General features: G+C 39.2%; 1 protein-coding gene across 1 annotated transcript in view; it reads left to right on the forward strand.

Annotated features, from left to right (window-relative positions):
- Cntnap4 (contactin associated protein like 4) overlaps positions 1-23,267 on the forward strand; it is a 292,183-nt gene that overhangs the window by 157,260 nt on the left and 111,656 nt on the right. Inside the window, exons 5-8 of the mRNA XM_005345710.2 lie at positions 15,819-16,022; positions 17,551-17,735; positions 19,099-19,242; positions 22,090-22,351. Coding sequence (XP_005345767.1) covers positions 15,819-16,022; positions 17,551-17,735; positions 19,099-19,242; positions 22,090-22,351 — 795 coding nt within the window. The remainder of the gene's footprint in view (positions 1-15,818; positions 16,023-17,550; positions 17,736-19,098; positions 19,243-22,089; positions 22,352-23,267) is intronic.

Genomic DNA, 23,267 nt, shown 5'->3' on the forward strand with positions numbered 1-23,267 from the left:
GACTGTCCAATTTTATTACATCATTATCCCTGAGCAGAAATCTATTTGCTTATTTTTTAGCCACTAATGGTTTCTTATTTCATATGTAACCTATCACTTTAGGATGCTATCCTGGCAATGTCCAGCTTCCTTTTTCTAACAGAGAAGAAAAGCAAATGTCAGAAAGAAGTCAGATGACTTGATGAAGTCTTCAAAGATTTATTTTTAATAATTATTTTAATTGTGTGTCTATGAGTGCGTATGTGAACATGTGTGCAGATGCCCGTGGAGGTCAGAAGAGGGCATCAGATCTCCTGGATCTTGAGTTACAGGTAGCTGTGAATTGACAAATGTAGGTTCTGGGGATGGAACTTGGTTCCTCTGGAAGAGCAGTTTGTAGTCTTAATTGTTAGGCCATCTCTCCAGACCACTGATGAAATTTTAAAAACGGTCAGGTCAAGAATCATATTGTATAGACTTCCTGGAGTGCCTCGTATATTTTAATGATGTTCCTAGTATTAAATACCATCATCAATCAACACTTTTCCCCTTCAGGCTCCTAGAACAACAATAATGATGTTTGATGGAACAGTAATTCAATTAGCAACAGCACCAATACCAATATTAATAGCATTAATATTGCTAATTCTAAAAATAGAAGAACTTGCCTGAGTACTTACTAGATGCACTAGGGTGTTTCTTTGTGTGCATGTGGTACATGTGTGTGTGTGTGTGTTTATACATGCTTATCTATATGTGGGTGCATGTGTCCATAGTATGTGGATGCCAGAGGTTGTTATCAGGGGTCTTCCTCAAACACCTTTTTCCAAGACTAGTCTTTCACTGAACCTGGAGTTCTCACTAATTCCACTAAACAGTCTTTGCAGGAAGCCCATAAATCCTTCCATGTCTGACTTCCCAGTGTTAGGATTATAGGCATGTGTCATTGTATCTGACTTTTCATTTAGATGCTGGGAATCTAGACTGAGTTTTCCAGTTGACTGAGCACTTCTTATAGATACGAGACAAAGATGTTTATGACATTTCAAAGGGACCCAGGTAACTGTGACAAGATAATGTTTCCCTTTTCCCATTTTGTTCACAAAAGAGAACTAAGGCTTGGGGATGGTTGACTTGCTCAGGCTGCACAGACAGGAAGTGGCAAAGCTGGGTTTGCAGCCCAGGACTCAAGCTCTTGCTCCCTGCAACTCCTGGATCACAGAGCCGAGTTCCAGAGTAGCTTTCTCTCCATCTGCCCAGCTGGACTGCTGGCTTTCTTGGCTTCTACAATCCAGCTTAGTTGCTCTGTGTATGTTTGTTTCTCATTTCATAATTTTCAGACCTGGGGAAAAAACACCCTTTGAAAAGTAGCCTACCCTAATCAAGTTCTGGAAGTCAGAACTTGGACAGTCTTATTTCTAACATATTTATATTATTATTATTATTATTATTACAGTTCTGGGGATTGAATCTAGCACCTGTTATGCACTAGACAAGTGCTCTACCATGGGTCCATATCCCCAGCCTATGTCTTTAAATGCGGGAGGTTAGCCAAACTCATGCATGCATGATGGATAAACAAGACAACAGATACCAGACTGCTTTGTATTGACAATTGTATTCTCTATGGAGTGTTCATTTTGCAAAAATATTTACTACAGCAGAGTAAGAGCTGACATTCATTGTGGATACACTGTGACATGGATCATTTTTAGAGACATTCTAATTTAATTCTTACATTTCCCAGGGTAAACTGAGTCTTGGGGAAATGAAGCAATATGTCCACTTTCAATACTTAATAACTTCAGAATTTTGACTGTAAATGCAATGCTGTTTTGCTGACACCTAATTATTGCTTATAATACCCATGAGGTAGTGTCTGATGAGCTTTAGGCTTCTTTGAGTTCTCTTTGATGCCATATGACTCAGGATAGCCTGTCTCCCGCCTGTCCAGGCCCATAACTCTTTGAAATACCCAGTTTGTTGTGATTGCATTTGCCACTTTGAGGAAAAGTACATTTCCCACCTACCAATCAGTCTCCTTTTTCCCTGACTCGTGATTTAAGTATTAGTGGATTTTAAGCTCAAATACACAGAGTAAAATGGTATGACAGAGGCCAATGTAAAATGGTGGATGGATAGTTTTAAATTATTAAATGATATTAAGTAAACAGTTTAATTGAAATATATTCTCATAGAGAGTCAAAAACTACCTTAAAATTGGCTTGGGTGTACATGACTTCTAGGAATAGGTTGGATCATATTAACTTTAATCTTTCAGTTGAATAGTTGTCACATTCTGAAACTATGTCATCATCCTTGCATGAGTGTTAGTTGATTACACATGATACCATAAAGCCAACAAGTAATGAACAGTTATTATGCACCAAAGAGCATTATTTGTAGGTATTTTCACAGTTAGTGTGAACAGCACAGAGGAGTAGGTACATGCATATCACCATTTTATGCAGGCATAGAAGACGAGCAGAATTTTCTACCTAATGAACCATAAACTTGTTTTCAGTAACTGGGCATAGGAATAGTTGGAACCATTGGCTTTTTCCACTTATGAATAAAGGGGCCTGGATATTTTCAGCATAAGCACCAAGTTCTTTGATTTTGTTTGCCACACTTTTGAGTGGTGTAGGCAAGAACAGGCTAGAGTTTTCTAGACATTGGAGGGCATTCTGTTACAACGTCTGTAAATAGGAAACAATGGTATTTGGGGCATGGTCTCCTTCCCAGATAACAGCCATGGGATGCACTCACATAACTTAGTTCATGGACAGGCTTTGTCTGTGCTATTCATTCAAGATCAGTAAGCATCAAAGTGCCTCACGTCTGACATGGAAGGAAGTGAATCAAAGACAAATTAGGAACTTTGTCCAAGATCGGGTAACATATATTAGACAAAATCTAAATGAATGATGTAATTTTCCCAAGTTAGTGCTCTTCCCAACTACTAGGACGTTGTGTCTATTCACAAATATGTTTAGACTGACTTTTTTTTCCAAGAGAGAATTTTCCAATATAATAGTTATATGGAGAAAATCTAAAATAGTATATATTTTATTAAGTAAGACAGTGAAACGTTGAAATGCATTGTACTCATCAAAGCAAAGTACTGTAGCTTATGAAATATTAAAGCTTATTAATATGAGGGACAAAGATTGAGGTTAATAGCAGAACTTGATAACAGTATGTTTTGAAATTAAGATGTATTTTCACACAGTAAGATTGGAGGAGATTCCAGATAAAAGAAATTATTCCACTCAGGCAAACACAGGAAAGAGAGTTGATGGATCATGGAATGATTCACTTTAATTGTCAGCTTGATACAATCTAGAAGCACCTGGAAGAGAGTCTTAATGAGTAAGTTGTCCATATCGAGTTGGGCTGTGGGCATGTCTGAGGGGAGATTGTTTTAATCAAGTCAGTTAATGTGAGAAGTGCCAGCCCCTTGTAGGACACATTGCTCCTTAGGCTGGAGGATGAGTTTGCATTGTGAATGGTGACTCAGATAGAAATGGAGGTTATGTGTTGGGAAGCTAAATATGTATATAGAAGAGAATTGAATGTTTTTGATGTCACCTGTGCAAGCCAACTGGTGTACCATACTAGAGCAACAGTCTACCAATGGGGAAAAGGTCAGAGTCAAGAGTCTACTGCAGATGCCGAAGCACCAGAGCTTGGTTACAGTGTGACGGGACACTGAGTCATTGCATCTAGAAAACTAGACTGGAGAATGAATAGGCTGCTGTGGAGGAGAACAGAGGGATAATTAATCCTGTTGTTGACTCCTTGAGTTCAAGTGCCTATGAAATATGAAGCCACTCCAGCCTTCATGTTGACAACATAGAACTGAAACTCTCATAAATTTACTTCTTAGTAAATCATAAAGTGTTCCCCCTGTGTCACTGTTAATAAAATAATGAAGTGCTAAATTTCAACAACTACTTGTACCTTAAAAATAATGGGAATGCTTCTCTACAACTAGAGCAGACCCTTCATACATTTAATATATTTATATATTTATACATTTATAAAATTATAATTATAAAATTTATACATTTATATAATTAATATATTTTATCACTGTACGTGGAATTGTGTGTGTGTGTACACCTGTGCATTACTTGTGTAGGTCAGAGGGCAATTTTCAGGAGTCAGTTCTCTCTTCACATAGATCCTAAGACTCAAACTCAGGTTGTTAGGCTCGGCAGCAAGCACATTTACACAATATGTGCCCTATTTTTCACATTTTTTAAATGCCAGCTTCTTCCCATATTTTGTAATACACGTGCCTGCTAAAGTTATAGACTCAGGCTGTCCTGTGACCATTTCAGGGAAAATGGCTATTGTGAGACCCACCTGTAATTTTATTGCCCTCTGCTCCAACAAGCTTGAGCAACAACTGATTATGAAGAGGTGCCGGGTGTGTAGAAAACCCGTCTCTAAGAGACTGCTCTGCTTTCACGTCAGCAAACCCTGAAGTTGTCTCTCGAGGACTGAGTGAAGCAGAAGCTAAATTTTATGGCATCAGAGGGAGAGTGGAAATTTTAGATATGTTGGCCCCTGCAGCTGTGAACACATTTATACATCCAGAGAAGAGATGGGTGGAAGGGCATGAGTGATGGGAAGACAGGAAAGAAAAGAGAATAAAGTCTTTGATGATTAGATGGGGAAATGCTTTGTGTTCCAAAGACAAACACGAGGATGCAAACAAAAGTCCGGTGGGAAAATAACTGGGTAAAAAAAAAAAAGAATGTTTCTGACATGCCCTTTGGGAGTGGAGCTTAAACCACAGGAGGTAATGTTCATAATTGTGAATGAATTGCTTGGACAATTGTCCTTAGACTGCACTTAAAATTTCTTGTCTGTAATCTTGAGCAAGCATGTTTAGTTTGTAGCCTATGGTCTTTTTTCCCTCCTCTGCTACAGAATAAGAATATCCAACTATTTAGCCATACTGAATTAATTTCAGTTGCTGTAACATGCCACAATTTTATAATTGTTCTAGCCCTAGGGGCTTTTGCATGATGCCTATAGCAATTGTTCCGTATTCTACCTTCGTTCTTCCACCTAGATAATTGCCTTGCTCGTTCTCTTCCCTCAGCAAGTAATAGTTCCTCTCCCTTTCCCTGATACCACATTTTCAGGCCAAGATATGTTTTCAGCTGTCACAAAACAGTCTTTCTTCTCCATGGTGTGTTCTCACTGTATGGGTGCACAACAACTTCCTTTCTATCAATCTTCTGCATAGATGGATGAGTGAATGGGAGCATTTTGGTGAACCTCAGGGAGGCTTCCCCTATCATCCACGCAGCATGTTCAACCCTGACAATCATGAACAGGGCATAGGGAAAAGTGAATGAGAAAACTTGATGAGAACAAATGTAGAAAAGTCCCGAACTATGGCATTTAATTGCTTAAATATTGACTATGTAAGAGGAAATTATGGGCTTTATTCATTGAAGAGAACATAAGTCAATCATTACAAAGCTCATGCTAACTTAAAAAAAAATAGGAATGTGAATTATCAATGCCCTGAACACTGAAGACTAGAATTATACACTGAGCCAGCTTTCCAATATTGCAATAGATACTTGCAATCCCCAACTCAAGAAGAGCAAACGTTTGCTCTGACTGTTTTGGAAGTTTAGCTCATGATCTACGGGCTTGTTGATTTGTAGCTTGGGATAAAGCAGAGCTTTATTGCAACAGAATGTGGCAAAGCTGTTCATTTCCCAGTTGGGATATGAATAAAACAGAGGAAAAAAAAAGAGAGACTGGAGGTCCGCAGTGCCTTCTGAAGCATGCTGAAAGACTAGAAGACGATTAGAATGTATTTCTTAAGGTTTTCACTATTTCCTAAGAGCAGGAGGCAAGCCTTGTCTACACAGACTGTCAGAGAACACGTATAAGATCCAGAGTATAACAATGCTGTCAGTAGATTCCAGCTATGAAGACAAATATAGTATTAGAAGACCTCGGCAAAGCAGATGGTTACCAAGGTGAAGGCAATATTTGTCTTAGCCAGTGTCCTGTTGCTGCGAAGAGACACCATGACCAAGGCAACTCTCATAAAAGGAAAAATTAAATTGTGGGCTTGCTTCCAGTTTCAGAGGGTTAGGGCATTGTCATCAATGCAGCACTAATGGCGTTGGAACCATAATTGAGCACTACATCCTGAATCTCAGGCAAAGAGAACTACACTGGGCCTAGTGTGAGCCTTTGAAAGCTCAAAGTCCACACTCAGTGGCATGCTTTTTCCAAAAAGGCCATACCTTCCAATCCTTCTCAAATAATGTCATTCCCTGATGACTAAATATTATAATATATGCATCAATGGGGGACATTTTTACTTAAAATACCATTATACTCAAAGAGAGCAACATAGTAATTTTCTGTTTTAAGTATCCTGATCTATTCTACCATGTGTCTAGTTAGGACAAAAAAATTAAAAGATGTTCATTTATGAAAAAGAAAACCTATGATTGAACGAAATGTATATTTATTGAGCAAGTTTCTCATGGTAACTGCTGAAAGTTGACAGCTAACTTAGACACAGATCCTCATCTGGCTGTTCATCCTATAAGACATAGCTAAAGGATGCTATTTTGTGCCAGAGTTTAAAAGGAACACAGCTCCCAGTCAGAGCAAAATTCAGCATTCAGAGTCTCTTTCTTTGTAAAGCGTTTGGGTAGTCCTAATAGTTTTACTTGATACGTGGTGTTCTCTTAATACTGCCACACACATTAGTATTATAATACTAGAAAATGAAAAAAGAAAACTATGAAAATCCATCAAAAATGTGTCTAAAGAATTCAGAAGTAATTGAGTACGCTTGTGCCATCCCATAACAGAAACAGCATCAATAAAAAGTATCTCTAAAGCTTCAAAACATGCCAAGTATATTTAAATGAAGGGATTTATGACAATATTTAATTTTTTAAGATTTATATTTGTTTTTGAAAATTATGTGTGTGTGTGTGTTTCAATGTGCATGTGGGTGCAGTATCCATGGAGGCCAGAAGAGGATGCTGGATCCCTTGGAGCTGGAGTTAACAGGTGGTTGTTAGCTGCTAAGTATGGGTGCTGGGAACCAAATGTGGAGCTTCAGCAAGAGCATAGAGAATCTTAACTTCTGAACTATCTTTCTAGTTATGCTTCTCTCTCTCTCTCTCTGGACAATTTGTGGGTGGTAGTTCCCTTGTCCCACCATGTAGGTTCCATTGATTGAGTTCAGTTCATCAGGCTTGGAAACAAACCCTTTTGCCCACTGAGCTATCTCACTGGTCCCGCAATTACCATTTTAACAGCCCCATTCGTCACATAGGAGAGATATTAAGGTTCCAATTTCTTATTTTGAAAACCAATAAAAGAAGTGAAAGCTGCATTTCTTTCATAATCTCTATAATAATCTATAATATGAGGTAATCAAATACAAGGGAAAAGAGTGTTTCTTTTTTTTCCTTTTAACTAGGAAATAATATAAAGAAAAGGTGGTATTGAAAATATGCTCACTTGGCAACCTTGGATAAAGAAATGGATTGCAGTAACTACAAATGTTCAAAAGAAGATTAATGACTTTCCTTTTTGGTACGTTGAGTCAGAATAGCTATGATTGGGTTGATGTGCTACCCACAAGTAAACAAACTAGGTAGATATTTTTTTATAAACTGACTCAGAGCTCTAAAATTCATTTTAAAGCAGGTATAAACTTGAAAGCATTTGATTCTCGAAAGCCAAGAAACACATTTCCGGAGATTTCATATTCACCCAGCATTTTCTAAGGGCAAGCAGAAAGTTTCCCTGTCATTCCAGACTTAGGAGACAGAGGTCAGAGCCAGGTCCCCAGAGAGGCTAGGAATTGAGAAGGGAATGTTCAAAAGAAGGTTATCAATGAGAACTCGCTCTTTGGCTGCCCACCCGCGCTTTGACTGATTCTTGAACGCTGTGTGCCTTTTTTTAATTTAATTTTTTTTTAAATTTCTTTTACATACCAACCACAGTTGTCTCCCATCCTCCTGCTCCTCCCCACCCCCGCACCCCCTATTCACTCTCCAGAAAAGATAAGGCCTCCCATGGAGAGTCAACAAAGCCTGGTACATCTAGCTGAGGCGGGACCAAGCCCCGCTCCCTGCCAAATAGTGCTTCCTGTGAGCCATTTCCATCTTCTTCCATGTCATCCCTTCAGCCTTTTCCACCCTCCTCACCGCACTTGTTCACTGTCTTTCATTTCCTTGCCTCGCGTCCATTTATATATGTGTTCACCTAGTCACTGAATTACTGCAACAGCAGAAATATACCTGGTTGCCAATCTACTTCAAACACACCTACTCAGGCTTTTCTGTAACTCTGCTCTTTTCTTTCCTATATCACTTACAATTTGGAAGTCCTTCTGGGCCCAGGAAATAGACTAATGTCTGTTGCTTAGGATTGGAGGACTTTTGAGGACAGGATGTGACCCATGGCTGCAATTGTAGCTTCCATGGTGTCATGTGGCATAGTTCATGTGTAATAACAATTGACAGATAGACACATGAAAGCTATTTTTATACAGGTAGTAGAGAGATGACTCATTGGTTGGAGCATGTACTGCCCTTTCAGAAGTTCCTTTTCCTGTACCCATATCAAGAGGCACACAGTTGCCAGTAACCCCAGTTCCAGAGGATCTGATGCCCTTTCTGGCCTTTGAGGACAGTAAACACATGTGCACAAACCTAACACAGACTCATACACGTAATTTAAAAAAAAAAAACTTTAAAAATATTTTGATATAAGAACAACTACCTGGGGCTCAGAGGAACTCACAGAGTCTGAACTGACAACCAGGGAGCCTAGACCCTCTGCATATATGTGCTTAGTCCTATCACAACTTGATATGCTATGCTTTGATGATACCCACGGGAGGCCTGCCTTTTTCTGAACAGAAGCAGAGAAGGAATGGATTCCAGGAAGGGGAGTGAAGAGGGGAGGGGGGGGAATAAGAAATGAGAGGAGAGGAGGGAGGAGAAACTGTGGTCAGTCTGCAAAATAAGTAAATAAATTTAATTCAAGTATTTTGATATAAATTAAATAAAGAGTTAGTACATAAAAGTTCAAATTTATTACATTCAAAATTTAACAGTAGATCAAAGGAAAGGGTATCTTCAAGGTGAATAAATATCCTTATCAAAATGGCATTACTGTCATCAAGGTAGGGACTCTGAAGTACTTCTGTTTGATCTCCATAGCATCTTAGTAATATGAAACATGAAATTTAATCTCTGCATCTTCTAAACAAAAAAAAAACAAGTATTTAGGTTACTTTGGTTATGTTACAGAAGTCAATAATAAAACCAGAGACCGAAATACAACTTGCAATCTTCCCATGACACACTGAAAACCTCTTGCCAGAGCTGATGCTGAGGGTTTCGTCTACCCGGAAAGTTAGATTAGATTGATAGTTAAGTGCAGGAGTCATGGACAGCCCCTCAGTCCCTCAGCGTAGTGCTGACTTTACCTCCGTCTATTTAGAGCTACAGCAGGAGAGTCACTGTTCTTTGTGGTTGCGTGTAGAGCTTGCTTCTATGTCTCCTTCCGTTTCATGGTATTCGTTTGGGTTGCTTTAAAAGTAGGAGCCCCCTCTTAAATCACCCTGGGCAATTTTATGCTTCTATGCAAAAGTAGTATCACCCACTTCCTGTTGATTTCTTGAGTGCTTGGTCTCCAACCTGATTCAGTAATGAAGGTCCCAAGTGCCTATTCATCACCCTGCTGCTCGAATGTCTCACTATAGAACAGTTTAACAGTGACTCCAGATGATTCATTTCTTAGTTTAGTAACTCATGGGTAATAATTTTCAAATAATCAGTATGATTGATTGCTATAAAATGCTGACTTCACTTTTAACCAAGAAGAGTTTGGCCTATAGCCCCTTTCTCTTGCTCATGGAAGGTCTAGATTAATTTTATTCTTTGATCTTTAAGGATAGAACTCTTTTCATGGTTATGTGGGCATGCATTTGTATTTGAGTATGTGCACAGCTGAGTGAAGGTGCCCTTGGAGGCCACAGGGAGGTGCCAGACCCCCAAAAACTAATTAGTTGCGAGAAACTGGACATGGGTTCAGTGATTCAAAACAGGGTCTTGTGAAGGAACCCTTTACTGCTAAGCCATTTCTCCAGTCCCTAAAGAAAAATTCTGATTCAATTTATATTTTGGAGGTAATTTTCCCCAAATGAACAGAAAACTTAATTATCTTTTTCATGAAGAATCTTTTCATGACCTTTAAATAAAATTAATTTTCTCTTATTGGAGAGATGGTTTTCCAGTTCATGCATTTTCTACTCCAATCCTTTTCTTTTAAGGTTTTAGTCATCTGTCCTCATCAATAATAATATGATTCATAGTATAACTTGCAGAATCAATTTGTCCTGAAGTATCTTTCAGGGAAAAAAAAAATCTCTCAAACCTCTGAAACTTTCTACAAGAACCAACGGTAGTATAAATAAATAAAGCGTATTCATTTTCCCCGGTACAATTCAGTAGGCAATGAGGTTATTTGATTTCGGAAAATAGGCCTCTGCAACCTATATGTTCTTCCAGTCAAATCTTCTTGATGTAATCTAAGTCAGCCTCATGGGGGAACCTGCATTCCCAGGTCTCAAGTTAGGAGTCTACAGCTTCTAATTCAGTGGTGACCTGGCAGAGCTTAAGATGGTGAACGTTTATAGAACACCCAAGAAACAAATTTCTTAGCTTTAATTTTTTAATATGTTTCTTTGTATGCCCAGGCATTCTATGGCATGCTCCTGGACAAAGATCAAATTACAGGAATCAGCTCTTGTCCTTCTACAAGTGGGGCCTGGAGATTAAATGTGGGTCATCTGAGTTCGCAGAGCAAGAACCTTTATCTACTGAGCCATCTTGGCAGCCCAGTTTGCTTTTTGTTATGGCTGGACCATTTAAATTAAGCCCTCTTTTTGTTAGTGATCTCCTTGGGGTGGGGGAGACTATTGCTTTGAAAAGTGACAGCCCTTTAGGATTCAAAAATGCTCAGACTTTTGGAGGCCACAGGACTGGGAGCAGAGGTGGGGTAGGAAGAGTCAGGTGCAGGACAATATATCAGAACGGTAAGTGGGCTTGCACGTGAAGTATGTGCAGGTAGAGACAGTGCCTGCTGCTCCAAGAGGTACAGCATATCCGCAGCCCGCGGACATCCTTCTTGGAGGCTGCGGCAGAGCGACTGTCTTATGCATCTCAGACAGCTCTGGGGACCCTGCCCTGATCCGGAAGCAGAGCTCTGAACGAGGGCATGACTAATCACATCTCAGGGATGTGTGTCTTCCCGTGGATGGTAAGCTCTTTGAACAATATGAAAGCATGCTCTTTGCTTTCCTGCAACACTTCATCTGCTCTGTACTCACGGAGACCTCTCCATAAATACGGGCTGAAGGAAGGAGGGCAGAATGCCCGTTTCGGGAGCATTCCTTCCGACACAGCTCCCTGAAAGACGTTTGTATATTTTCTGTCGGAGCGCTTTCCATTCCACTGAAGATTACATTTCTGCATCATATAAGGAAAGCCAGACTATATATGGAGTCACCAGGTGACTGGGTTCAAGCCTACAGTCTTTCTGAGTCTCCTCTTTCCTCAATTCTAGCTTTAAATAAGCAGATTTCAGATGGCAGTATTCACTGAGGAGGATTCAGGTCACCCACAACTGCTACTGTGTGTCAGCTCAGGCGGAGATGACAGACAGAGAGCCACAAACCCCACAGCTGCCTCAAATCATCCTCTCTGTACAACTTGGCAATTATATGGATACTGAGGAGCACTGTGTGTGTTTGTGACTGCATGGCTGTGCCTGTGTGTGTATGCATACATGTACGTGTGTGCATGGGTATGTATATATGAGTATGTTTGTGTGTATGAGTGCTATGTATATGTGTGTATGTGCATGCATATGTGCGTATATGAGTATGTGTGTATGTGTGTGTGCATGTATGTGTATTTGTGTGTGCATGTGCCTTGTGTGCTCTTCAGAAATTCATTGTTTTAAAGAATCAGAAATCAACCCAAGTATTTAATTATTTTGAGCACCTCTTTTCCTGCTCAATATTCTAATAATAAATAATAGGTTAGCATTAGCAGCAATGAGTGTTCATTGATTACTTGTTACTATGTGGATAAACATTCATACAACAAATCTGTGGAGAATATACTGTTACTCTCATTTCATGCATGAAGAAGCAAGACAAAGAGGTTAAGTAATTTGCTATGAGACAGAAAAGGAACCACCCCTACTATTATTGTTTGGATACGAGATGCCCCCCTGCCCCCCAGGGCTTGTATCTGAGTATGTGTCCCTGTGATGCTGGCAGTATTTGTGGAGGGCTGTAGAAATTTTAGGAGGCGGGGCCTGACTGGCAGAAGTCAGCCACAAGGTTCAGGCCTGTGAAGGTTTCATATTGGCCCGGTTTGCCTGCTCTCTCTGTTTCCTGGCCCCCATGATACTTTGGTGTCACAGATTCTACCTTCCCTGCCAGGCTAGAGTCCTTAGGACTCCAAGAGACAAAATAAATCTCTGCTCTCATATTTTTTACCTGTCAAGTATTTTACCACAAGGACACAAATCTTAGTCCCTAAAACCAAAATGTAAAAATATCGTGGTGCCTTATGCAGCAAAGGCACAATTGCTGGGGGGCTCCCTGGTTTATTCTGGGGACCCCATGTAATCAGAAAGGTCTTTTATGAGAGGGAGGTGATGGGTTAGAGAAGATAGTTCCAGATATTTCTATCATTTGTTTTTATGCCTTTGTTAGGGTTTCTGTTCACACACACACACACACACACACACACACACACACACACACACACACACACCAAAAGCAACTTAGGGAGGAAAGGGTTGATTTCACTTATTCTCCTACATTCCAATCCCATCATCAAAGAAGGTAGGGCAAGAAGCCGAAGCAGAAACCTGGAGACAAAAACTGAGTCACAGAAGAATGATGCTTTCTGATTTGTTCTCTCTTTGTGCCTTGATTGTTCCGTATTCTTATACATCCTAGCGTGGGTGGTTCTGCAAAGCATAAGAAGACAGACTGAGCAAGTCACAGTGGCCTGGTCTCTCCCACATCAACCACTAATTAAGAAAATATCCCACAGGCTTTTTCCAGTCAGTCTTATTGAGGCATTTTTGCACCTGTGGTTCTCTCTGCTCAGACAACTCTACCTTGTATCAAGTGAGAAAAAAAAAAACTAGGGTGTTTCATGTATCATAAGACAGTGCTTTGTGCTGATGGTTTCACATGTCAAATAGTTACATAAATAACTTTGTAAATATAATAATAAAAGGGGGATGGTTGTCAATGAGCATAAAGTTAACATGAAAATGTCAGGAAGAACAGTGACTGCTTTCCATCCCTTCCTTCCAAAAGACATTGTTTACATACATGTGGAATGAATGATGTGATTGTTATTAATATACTCATTTCCATACTTCTGTAATTTTTTCTTCAGGAGCCCCTTTGTTGAAGGGACTCTACCTTCTACTTCAGAGTATTAAATTATTTCTTATCATAGCAATTTCTCAACAATCCTTAGATTTTTGTTTATGGCAGTGAACATGGACATATTGGCAGAATACACAGACTTCTTGAAATGAGATGCCACAAGTGTAATCTAGTGTATGAGGAGAAGATATGGGTTGGAAACTATAGAGAGAGGCTTGGTTGCATATGAAGACCTGCCTGAGACTCAGATTTTTAGGTATGACACCTAAAAGTAAGCTTTTTCTCAGCATCTTAGTCAGTTGGTCTTCTCTTCTCCCCCAGAATGTCTGTTACAGCTTGTAACGCTTTTGTGAATATATTTGCTCATCTTCTCTGTCTGTAAGATCCATGTTGGCATACTTATCTTGAACATTTTCTACCTGGAATATTTAGTGCACAGTACCTCTGACATGGTAGACCAAGTATGTTTATACTAAGTACTTCACTGACATGCATAACCATGTATCTGTGAAGTCGGAAGTAGGTAAGAGTCAGAGAAAATAGCAAGTGGCTTCAGTTTGAGGGATAAAACATCACACCATTGCTTTAGGCATCAATTGTCCAAGATTTTTTTTTCACTACCTTATTTTGCTGAGAGAAATATTCCAGGCCCCAAAGCTTGAGGTGCCATGGAAGATGGATACAACCATTATAATGTAATAATAACAATAGTGAAGAAGAGAAAAGAAAGAAATAGTAGGCTAAAGTAACATGGTCTGTTTTTATGGGGGAAAAAATCTCTTGGTAGCTAATTCCAAAAATAGTCTTTATCTATAATAAAATCATTACTCTGATAGTTGCCTCTAAGCAATACATTAACTCAGAGATAACTCAGAGATAACTGCATTGCTCCAAATGTGTCAGCATTTAAAGTCTATCTGGCTGAAATTTTTCTTAATTTATTGCTATCTAATAATGGTAAAAAAACATCATTTGTGTTTGACAAAGAGTTATGTTTTAACCATACACATTCATTCGGTTATATAACAAGGAATGATTGTTCAGCTAACATTATTCTTTCTAAGGAATGTGATGTTTATTCATGTGTACTTGGCGAATAAATTCTTTATAAGCATATTAACAAGATGTAAAAAACAATCAGACCCCCGGGTCTTCAGAAGAGAAATTCATAGAATAGTGAAAACATTTAGGGTTGGTGGGGGTAACTAACAGTTTCCAGGGTGTAGTGGGTAGTCTGAATCAATACATATTTGGGCATAGAAGTAACTATAATAATTTCATCAGATGAAACATGATGAGTAAGCTATAATGTCATGCTGTTGAGTGAAAAAAGTCAGTTTACCCGTTAAAAAACAGTTTCTTATTTTATTGGGTTTCTCTAACCCCTTGATTTCTTATATAAAGTACTCTCAGGGTAATCGCTTTAAAGAAAAAAAAACTTTCATTTGTAAAACAGAAAATACAGTGAGGATTTCAGAGTATTATTGGTTTCATTTTCTGGGGGTGCAAACTGATTTTGACAGATGTACTGTTATGTTACCAGTATCACATGACATCTTTTTGAAGATGAACTAAATAAGAGTTAGTTTGACTATGAGTAGGTAAGGCGCTGTCAGATAGCTGAAGGAACAGACTGGTGTCAAAGTATCGCATAAACGCCGTAGAATAAACCTCACAATACCATTAGGATAATGGCTTTCCAATGATGCCCTTGAGAAAAGAGAAAAGAGTCTTGTACTTAAATGCTATCACTTAGTCATGAAAATAATATTATAAAACAGAGCACAAGGCCAATTTAATGTATGCTTGAAGTGGTATTTTATAACTCTAGACTACACACAGAGACATACATGTGTGTGTCTGAAAGACATATGCTGTCTTTGATAGGTATGACACATACCTGGTAGAATTTTGTGATAACCAAACCAGTTTTTAACAGTCCTAGACCAATATTAAACTATTGATTTTTAAATATGTATTATAAAGTGATTATATATGTATATATATATATATATATAAATTGCAATCTGATTTTCTTTGTTATAGAATAAGGCTAGCCTTTAGTAATATAAGAAAATTTGTGGCATGCACTTAAAGTATATTTCTAAATCATGAATTTTGTGAGTAGTTAAAATGATCTAGATGGAACTGAATCAGTTTTGTTTTTTGATAGGATTAGGTATTTTTTGCTATGATATTACACACACACACACAGACACAGACACACACACACACACACACACACACACACACACACACACCGTAGTAGTTAACATGCTTCAGTGCAAACCATATTTATCCATAGAATGATGACTTTCACTATTTTTGTCTCCAGGGTCAGTGGTGATTGATCTGGATGGAAAAAGCTCCCTTCTCTACAGATTTGATCAAAACTCCTTGAGTCCAATAAGAGATATCATTTCTTTGAAATTTAAAACCATGGAGAGTGATGGGATCCTTCTGCACAGGGCAGGGCCTGCTGGAGATCATATCACATTGGAGTTAAGAAGAGGAAAACTCTTCTTACTTATTAATTCAGGTAAAGCTACTTGGTGATGCTCTTGGAAGGTCTAGTTCTTTGATTGTCACTTATGTAACTTGATGTTTTCATAGCTCACTGCTTTTAACATTCAAGGTATTTTATTTTCCCATTGAAGGACTTCTGTGTATACCCAGTGCCTACTGTGGAATAGAATAATTGTTTAACTTTGTAAAGATGTGTTGCATTTGTTTATGCTGAATTTGTTTAATTATGTAAAGGTGTGTTGCTCTTTCACCAGACACCCCATTGGCCTAATAAAAAGCGGAATGGCCAATTGGTAGGCAGAGGAGTGATAGGCAATTCTGGCAGGTAGAGAGGAAAGGGGATTCAGCCGTCCAGTTGGGCCAGCTAGCCAGCGGCCAGCCAACCAGACGTGAAAGAAGCAGGACAATAGGATGGATAGTATGTAGATGATGTAAACGTGCCTCAGGGCAGCACATAGACTAATAGAAATGGGTCAATTTAAGCTAATAAAAAAGGTAGCTAGAAACAAACCTAAGCTAAGGCTGAGCATTCATAATTAATAGTAAGTCTCCATGTCATGATTTGGGGGCTGGTGGGTCAAGAAAGCCTATATATTTGACACCCAATGAGTAGCACTAAATGTTGTTTTAATCTTGGCATAGTACCTGCACCTTAATCTATTGCTATGCCAGCCAACAAATGCTACTCTGCTGTTACCTGCCTATTTCTCTAGCAGCAGCCTGGCCGTTCAGACTGCACCTGGGGAGAACTTTGCTCCCACAGCCACCAACCCTTTGCTCCCTCTAAAGGTAGCTTTAACCAAATCACTTTCATTCTAATTATGAATAAGACTCGAGACTCAAAGGCTGGGGTGAAAACCTGAGAGCTCAGAGCGGCTGAGTAGCAACTACCTAACCCTTTCTCCTTCCTGCTGTCCATGGAAGACCTGTGCTTCTGCTTTGCCACCCCAGAAAAAAACCTATGCCACTCCAAACCCCACCCTACTACTTCCTGTTTCTGTCTCTCCTAGGTGCCCTCTGATGTTCTATGATTACCTTCTGTCAACTAGTTGCCAACTCAGCCTCCTGACCCAAGATTAATTTTATTTAATTAAAGCAAATGCAAACGCAAGGTTCATAGTGGGATCAAATATCCTCCAACAAATGCCCAAATGATTCATGTTTGCAAGCTGCACAAACCCTTCTTTGGATGCTCTGCCTATAACTCTGACGTAGCTCCACAGTTATTCCCTAGCATCATAAAGAATGGGATGGGTCATTGAAAAATATTACAGCAGTAAAAATAATGAGCTTGTAGCAAAGATAAAATTTACATAGAAAATGAGCTTGCAATGGGTAATAATAATAGAAAGAATTAACAGTGGAAGAAATTACAGCAAGGTTGAGAGATCATTATAATCAAGCTTCAGATAAATCCACACTCGTGTTCAGGATGGTATGCATGGAAGAAGGTTGCAAATTACTGTGAGAGATGCTGATCCATCAAGAAGAAGCCCCCCACCCTTTTCACTGAATCACGCTGTTGTCATTTCTCCTCCCAGGTGAAGCTAGACTGACCTCTAGTTCCACCCTGATCAACCTCACCTTGGGCAGCCTTCTGGACGACCAGCACTGGCATTCTGTGCTCATCCAGAGACTGGGCAAACAGGTCAACTTTACAGTGGACGAGCACAGGCGTCACTTCCATGCTCAGGGAGAATTCAATTACCTGGATCTTGATTATGAGGTGTGGTGGTTACATTTCAATTAATTCAGATTTGATGATGCATATGTGGTTTAACTTCCTAATAGAAAATATGCTATTAAAAAAAAGACACCTAGGTTGTTTCCAGGTTCTGGCTATTACAAATAATGCTGCTATGAACATAGTTGAACAAATGCCCTTGTCATATGATTGGGCATCTCTTGGGTATACTCCCAAGAGTGGTATTGCTGGGTCCAGGGGTAGGTTGATCCCGAATTTCCTGAGAAACCCGAAACACTGCTTTCCAAAGTGGTTGCACAAGTTTGCATTCCCACCAGCAATGGATGAGGGAACCCCTTCCTCCACAACCTCTCCAGCAGAGGCTATCATTGGTATTTTTGATTTTAGCCATTCTGACAGGTGTAAGATGGGCTGCTGATAAGCCAAGGACAATGGCACTGGGTTTTGATCCTACTTCTTGTTCTGGCTTTGTGGGGGCCTAGCCAGTTTGGATGTTCACCTTCCTAGACCAGGATGGAGGGGGGAGGACTTCGGACTTTCCACAGGGCAGGGAACCCTGACTGCTCTTCAGACTCGAGAGGGAGGGGGAGAGGAGGGGGGAAGGGTGGGAGGAGTGGGAGGCTGGGAGGAGGCGGAAATTTTTTTTTCTTTCTTAATAAAAAAAAAACAATAAAAAATAATAATACATTAAAAAAATAAAAAAAAAAATAAAAAAAAGACACCTCCAGAGCAAATCTCCAGGCTGACAAAGCATTCCTAAGGTGGCCTAGCTTATTAGCATATGGAACGTGGGGCTCATCATTTATTATATATTTATATGTATCATTATAGAATATGATCATCATCTACTTGACATGTACAGTCACAGAACTTCATAGGCAGCTTTTATTTTTAATGATGAGATCTCATTGCCACATGCACATCTAGAATGCATGGTCTGATTTCTTTTTGGGTTCTACCCCTGAGAAATAGAGATTTATGAGAGACGATAACAGCGAACAGATTAATCCATTAACAACTGATTTAAATATGCAAATAGCAATTTGTGCTAGAAACATATACAAAATAAAATATCATAATTAGCTACATTATTAAATAGACCAAGTTCTACTGTGAATCAAAAAGTGTATTTTTCTTCATTAAGCAATAAATATCAAAGCCAGGTGTGATTAGCGACTTGGAAAGATAATCAAGCCGTCACACCAATGAAGACTGAATGCACATAAATTTGTTTTTAAAAGTCGGTATCTCAATTTTTTTCTATGTGTGGTGTTGTAAAGTTATCTCCGTGATGATTACTGCTATAATTTCTAATCATAATTATTTAAACAGGTTATCATAAAAATCACTAAACAATATTATTGATGCCATTTTTCTTTCTAAGATCAGCTTTGGAGGGATCTCAGCACCTGCAAAATCAGTGTCATTGCCATACAAACACTTTCATGGATGCTTGGAGAACCTCTATTATAATGGAGTGGACATCATTGGCTTGGCCAAGCAACACAGCCCTCAGCTCATCACCACGGTAAGAGTCCTCATATGAAGCAATGAGTAAGATGCACCTTTTCCAAATAAAATTGCTCCCTGTGAGGGTCTTGCTTATGTTTTAGACATGGCTCTTATTTAATTATCTCTAGTTGACAGTATGCATATAGGAGATTAGTTCTATTTAGGGGAATTATAATTCATAAAATGACTATGTTTCATATATTTATTTTTATGAAAAGTAAACACATGATAGATTTTTCTTGTGTAGACACAGACACACACACACACACACACACACAGAGAAAGAGAGAGACGCTTGCACATGCACACACACATTCACCTCCTCGTTCTAGAAAGGGAAGCGATAAAAGACCAAAGTAATGATTGTACCAAAGTCCAGCTTGATGAATCAATGAGTTTCTATTGGAGTAATTAATACAGGTATGGGTACCAGGTTGCTTACAGGAGCACAGATGACCCAAAAGCCATTGCATCATGGAAGAAGTCACCCAAGCACAAACTGGTGCTCTAGAGCTGTCTCTTCCCATAAAACTGAGGAGAGACCTTCCAGGATTTTCTAAGCTTCAGCTTTCTAAGCTGTGATGTTTTGTTTGCCTATTGAATCTCATGAGCCTGCCTTTCCATCTAGATGGAATGCTTTAATTTGGAAATAACTGTTGTGCAACAGTAAATATAAAAAAATAGTATGGGAAATATTTTTAAATTTTATCATGATATGGTTTTTAATTTTGTCATGGATTTTTTCAGTTTTGTTGAGGTATTATTGTTTCAGTAGATTAATTATTTTTATTTTTATTTGTTTAAGAAGTTGTTCCCTGACCAGCAGATTGGATGAGCACAATCTCTGAAATCGGGTAGCATTCTGGTGTGTTAACAAGAAACTAGAAAATGACCATGTTTGTCATGGTCATTTCATAACAAATAAAGAACTTATAGGTTGTTATAACCTTGTGGCTGCAAGGCTGTCTAAATAGTGTTGTTGTCTGGGCTACTTTATACCCCATGTCCATGGAATTATGGCAACATTTAGCTCTATCTGTTGGTCATGGTTCAGTCAGGGAAGCAATAGTGGAGTGTATTCCAAACAGGGCATCTTCTTTGGATGTGGAACTTAGCAGGGGAACGAGGAATTGAGGGCCTTGCACGGGAAGATTGAAGATCAGATTAGTCACTGTCTGAAGCTGAACTGTGAATGGACTGACTGGACTTGGCAGAGGATTTGTGGCTTATGCAGGCAGCTTTCTGAGCCTTCTGAATGAGATGTTGCCTCTGGGTGGCTTTTGTCCCTATAAATCCATGATGCACATCTGGGATGGGCATCAGCTTGGCTTGTTGCTGCCCAGCAGGACCAGATGTCTTGATGAATAGACGGTATAGAGTGGGGGAGAGCAGGGCAGTGGGACAAACCAGCATCCCTCAGTGCTTATCACTATGTCCATAGGCGTGGTGGGTGGGCACATGAATGCTTTTGGTGTACGTGTGAATGTGTGCAAGTGGGGGCTGATGGCTGCCGTTCAGAATCACCCTAAATCACTCTTCCACCTTATTCATTGCTGCTGTGTCTGTCAGTCAAACTCAGAGCTTCCCTGTCTGATGTCTGCCAGCTTGCTCTAGGGATCTCCCTATCTCTGCTTACTGAGGCTGGAATTACAGGTGGCCTCCCTGCCCACCCAGCATCGGGGTGGGGTGGGTTTCCAGGGATCCTAACTCCAGTAATCAAGTTTGCACATCAAGTTCCTTGACCATTGGATATCTTCCCAGTCTTAGTCATGGCCTTTTGGCATGGGTTCTGGAAGATGCAACTCTAGTCTTCTTGTTAGCAAGAAATCAGTGGCTATCCCCACAGGTTTGTGCTCATCCTTTACTGTACACGCTTCCCCAAACCTTTGGGGCGACATGGCTGGTGCTCTACTTCTCTGACAGTCAGTCATCTTTTGAGGTTTACAGGAAACTTTTGCTTAGAATCAGTCAGTGATTGAAATTCTGGGGAGCACAGTTTCCAGCTTTACTACTTTGATAATAAAATGCCGATGTAAATAGAGTTTCATTAGTTTCTTTCATTGCTTAAAATTCAAAATATGTAAATTGAATCTCATGTTGTGCAGAAAATCCCAAAGATTTACATCACAGGAATATTTATTATGGAAAAGATTTGATTCCTAATTCTCTGTGAATCTGTGTTCTTGGTATGTTCCTAACATCCAGTAAGGTTATATTTTCATTACCTTTTATTAAATGGAGATAATTTAAAATGAAATATAGACAAATGTGTGTGTTTCATTCAAAATAATATGTCTACATAATGCTTGTGCAAAGATCCCTTTGTCCATGGACAAGAGGATGTGCTGTATATAGGGCAGGAGGGGGTAGCTACCAAAATAAAGCATAGGATCAAACTGCAGTGAATAGCTGGTCCCATGTCCACAGGGTTTAATGATCTCAAAATTTCCTTCATTTTATAAGTTAGTACATACATTATCAGTTAGCATTTTTGTGCTCTTAAGCTTTTAACATTTCACCAAACATACAACATAACTGTTGTATAAAGTAAAAGTTCAATTTCTAACAGAATCATTTTTATTTGTTTGTTTGACCAAGATTTCTTCACCATGTTTATTCTTGTTGATAAAGTTGATTTCATTGACTTTGCTAGTCTATGCTAAGGTTGAAGAATGTGGAGAAAACCTGGGGGCACACTTCAAGAGCTTTTAAGATAAATGGTAAAGATTTGGATCTTCATGGTACTGCAAAATGTTTTCTGGCTAGAGTAATATAAGACTGATAATCAGATGTCACAAGTATTTAAACTGCATCCCACCTGGGCCGAAATGAGCTGAATGCCTGCTCCTGTCCTCTGCCTCAGGGAAACACATCGTTTTCTTGCTCACAACCACAGTCTATGCCTCTGACTTTCCTGAGCACCCGGAGTTACTTGGCACTCCCAGCATCTTCCAAAGAGGAAGCCGTCTCAGCCAGTTTTCAATTCCGAACCTGGAATAAGGTGGGACTTCTGCTCTTCAGTGAACTCCAGCTGGTTTCGGGCGGTCTTCTCCTCTTGCTCAGCGATGGGAAACTTAAACTAAATCTCTACCAGCCAGGAAAGACACCCAGTGACATCACAGCAGGTATTAAATGTATTCCTGCAGGCAAAGCATATTGGGTTTGAAAGATTTCCTTATCTCTGTGCCTCTTCTCCATAAATTTCATGCATAATCAAAAATTAATATTTGTTTAATAAATGGATACTTGAGTTAATAAGATTATCAGTACCCTTCCTTAGAGAAACTTGGTTCCAATTTTTCTTCTACATATGATTCCAGTGTTCAAAATTCTTATTAATACAGTTAGTAATGATGAGGGAACAGAAATTTCTACCCATGACCCTTCTACCAATTCAGACAAGTCATCATCATCCCAGGAGAAAATGGGTTTTGGGGTAAAAGTGAATAAGTGAATGGCACTGAAACCGGCCAGTAAATGAACTGAATGTTTCAGTGAAAAATCAGATTGCAAAATAGCTATTGTCCAATGTTGTGTAGAACATAGAGGCCACACTGGTACCTGTAGCTATCTATGTCATTATCCTAAAATTCAAATGTACCTGTAATGGTTACCTTACGTTTAAAACTGGATACATTTTTAAACAGGCAAAGATTTGTGAAAATTTTGTCATTTGTGTAACCAATTGAAGTTCTCTGTATTTGTGTACATCCTTTTTATCAATTAGAGGTAATATAATTAAGGCGACTTTATATGTGTCTTGAAACTTAATGTTCAATCTAGGTCAGAGCTGTGAGTGAGGGATATATTTGTCTCTTCATTAAAATGATATAGCTCTCAACGAGGAATCTCCATCAGTGCTTTTCATGGACAGTATAGCATCTACTCCTGGCAGCTCGAGGTCACATTGGGGTAAACTGCTGCATTATTTTAATAAATGATCTTTAAAAACAATTTATAGATGTTACTGTACTATTCCTACATATTAACCATGACCAACAGTTATAGACTATGATTAGGATAGAAAAAAATGAGAAAAGT

The sequence above is a fragment of the Microtus ochrogaster genome, chromosome 4 (assembly GCF_000317375.1).
Source record: "Microtus ochrogaster isolate Prairie Vole_2 chromosome 4, MicOch1.0, whole genome shotgun sequence".
NCBI lineage: Eukaryota > Metazoa > Chordata > Mammalia > Rodentia > Cricetidae > Microtus > Microtus ochrogaster.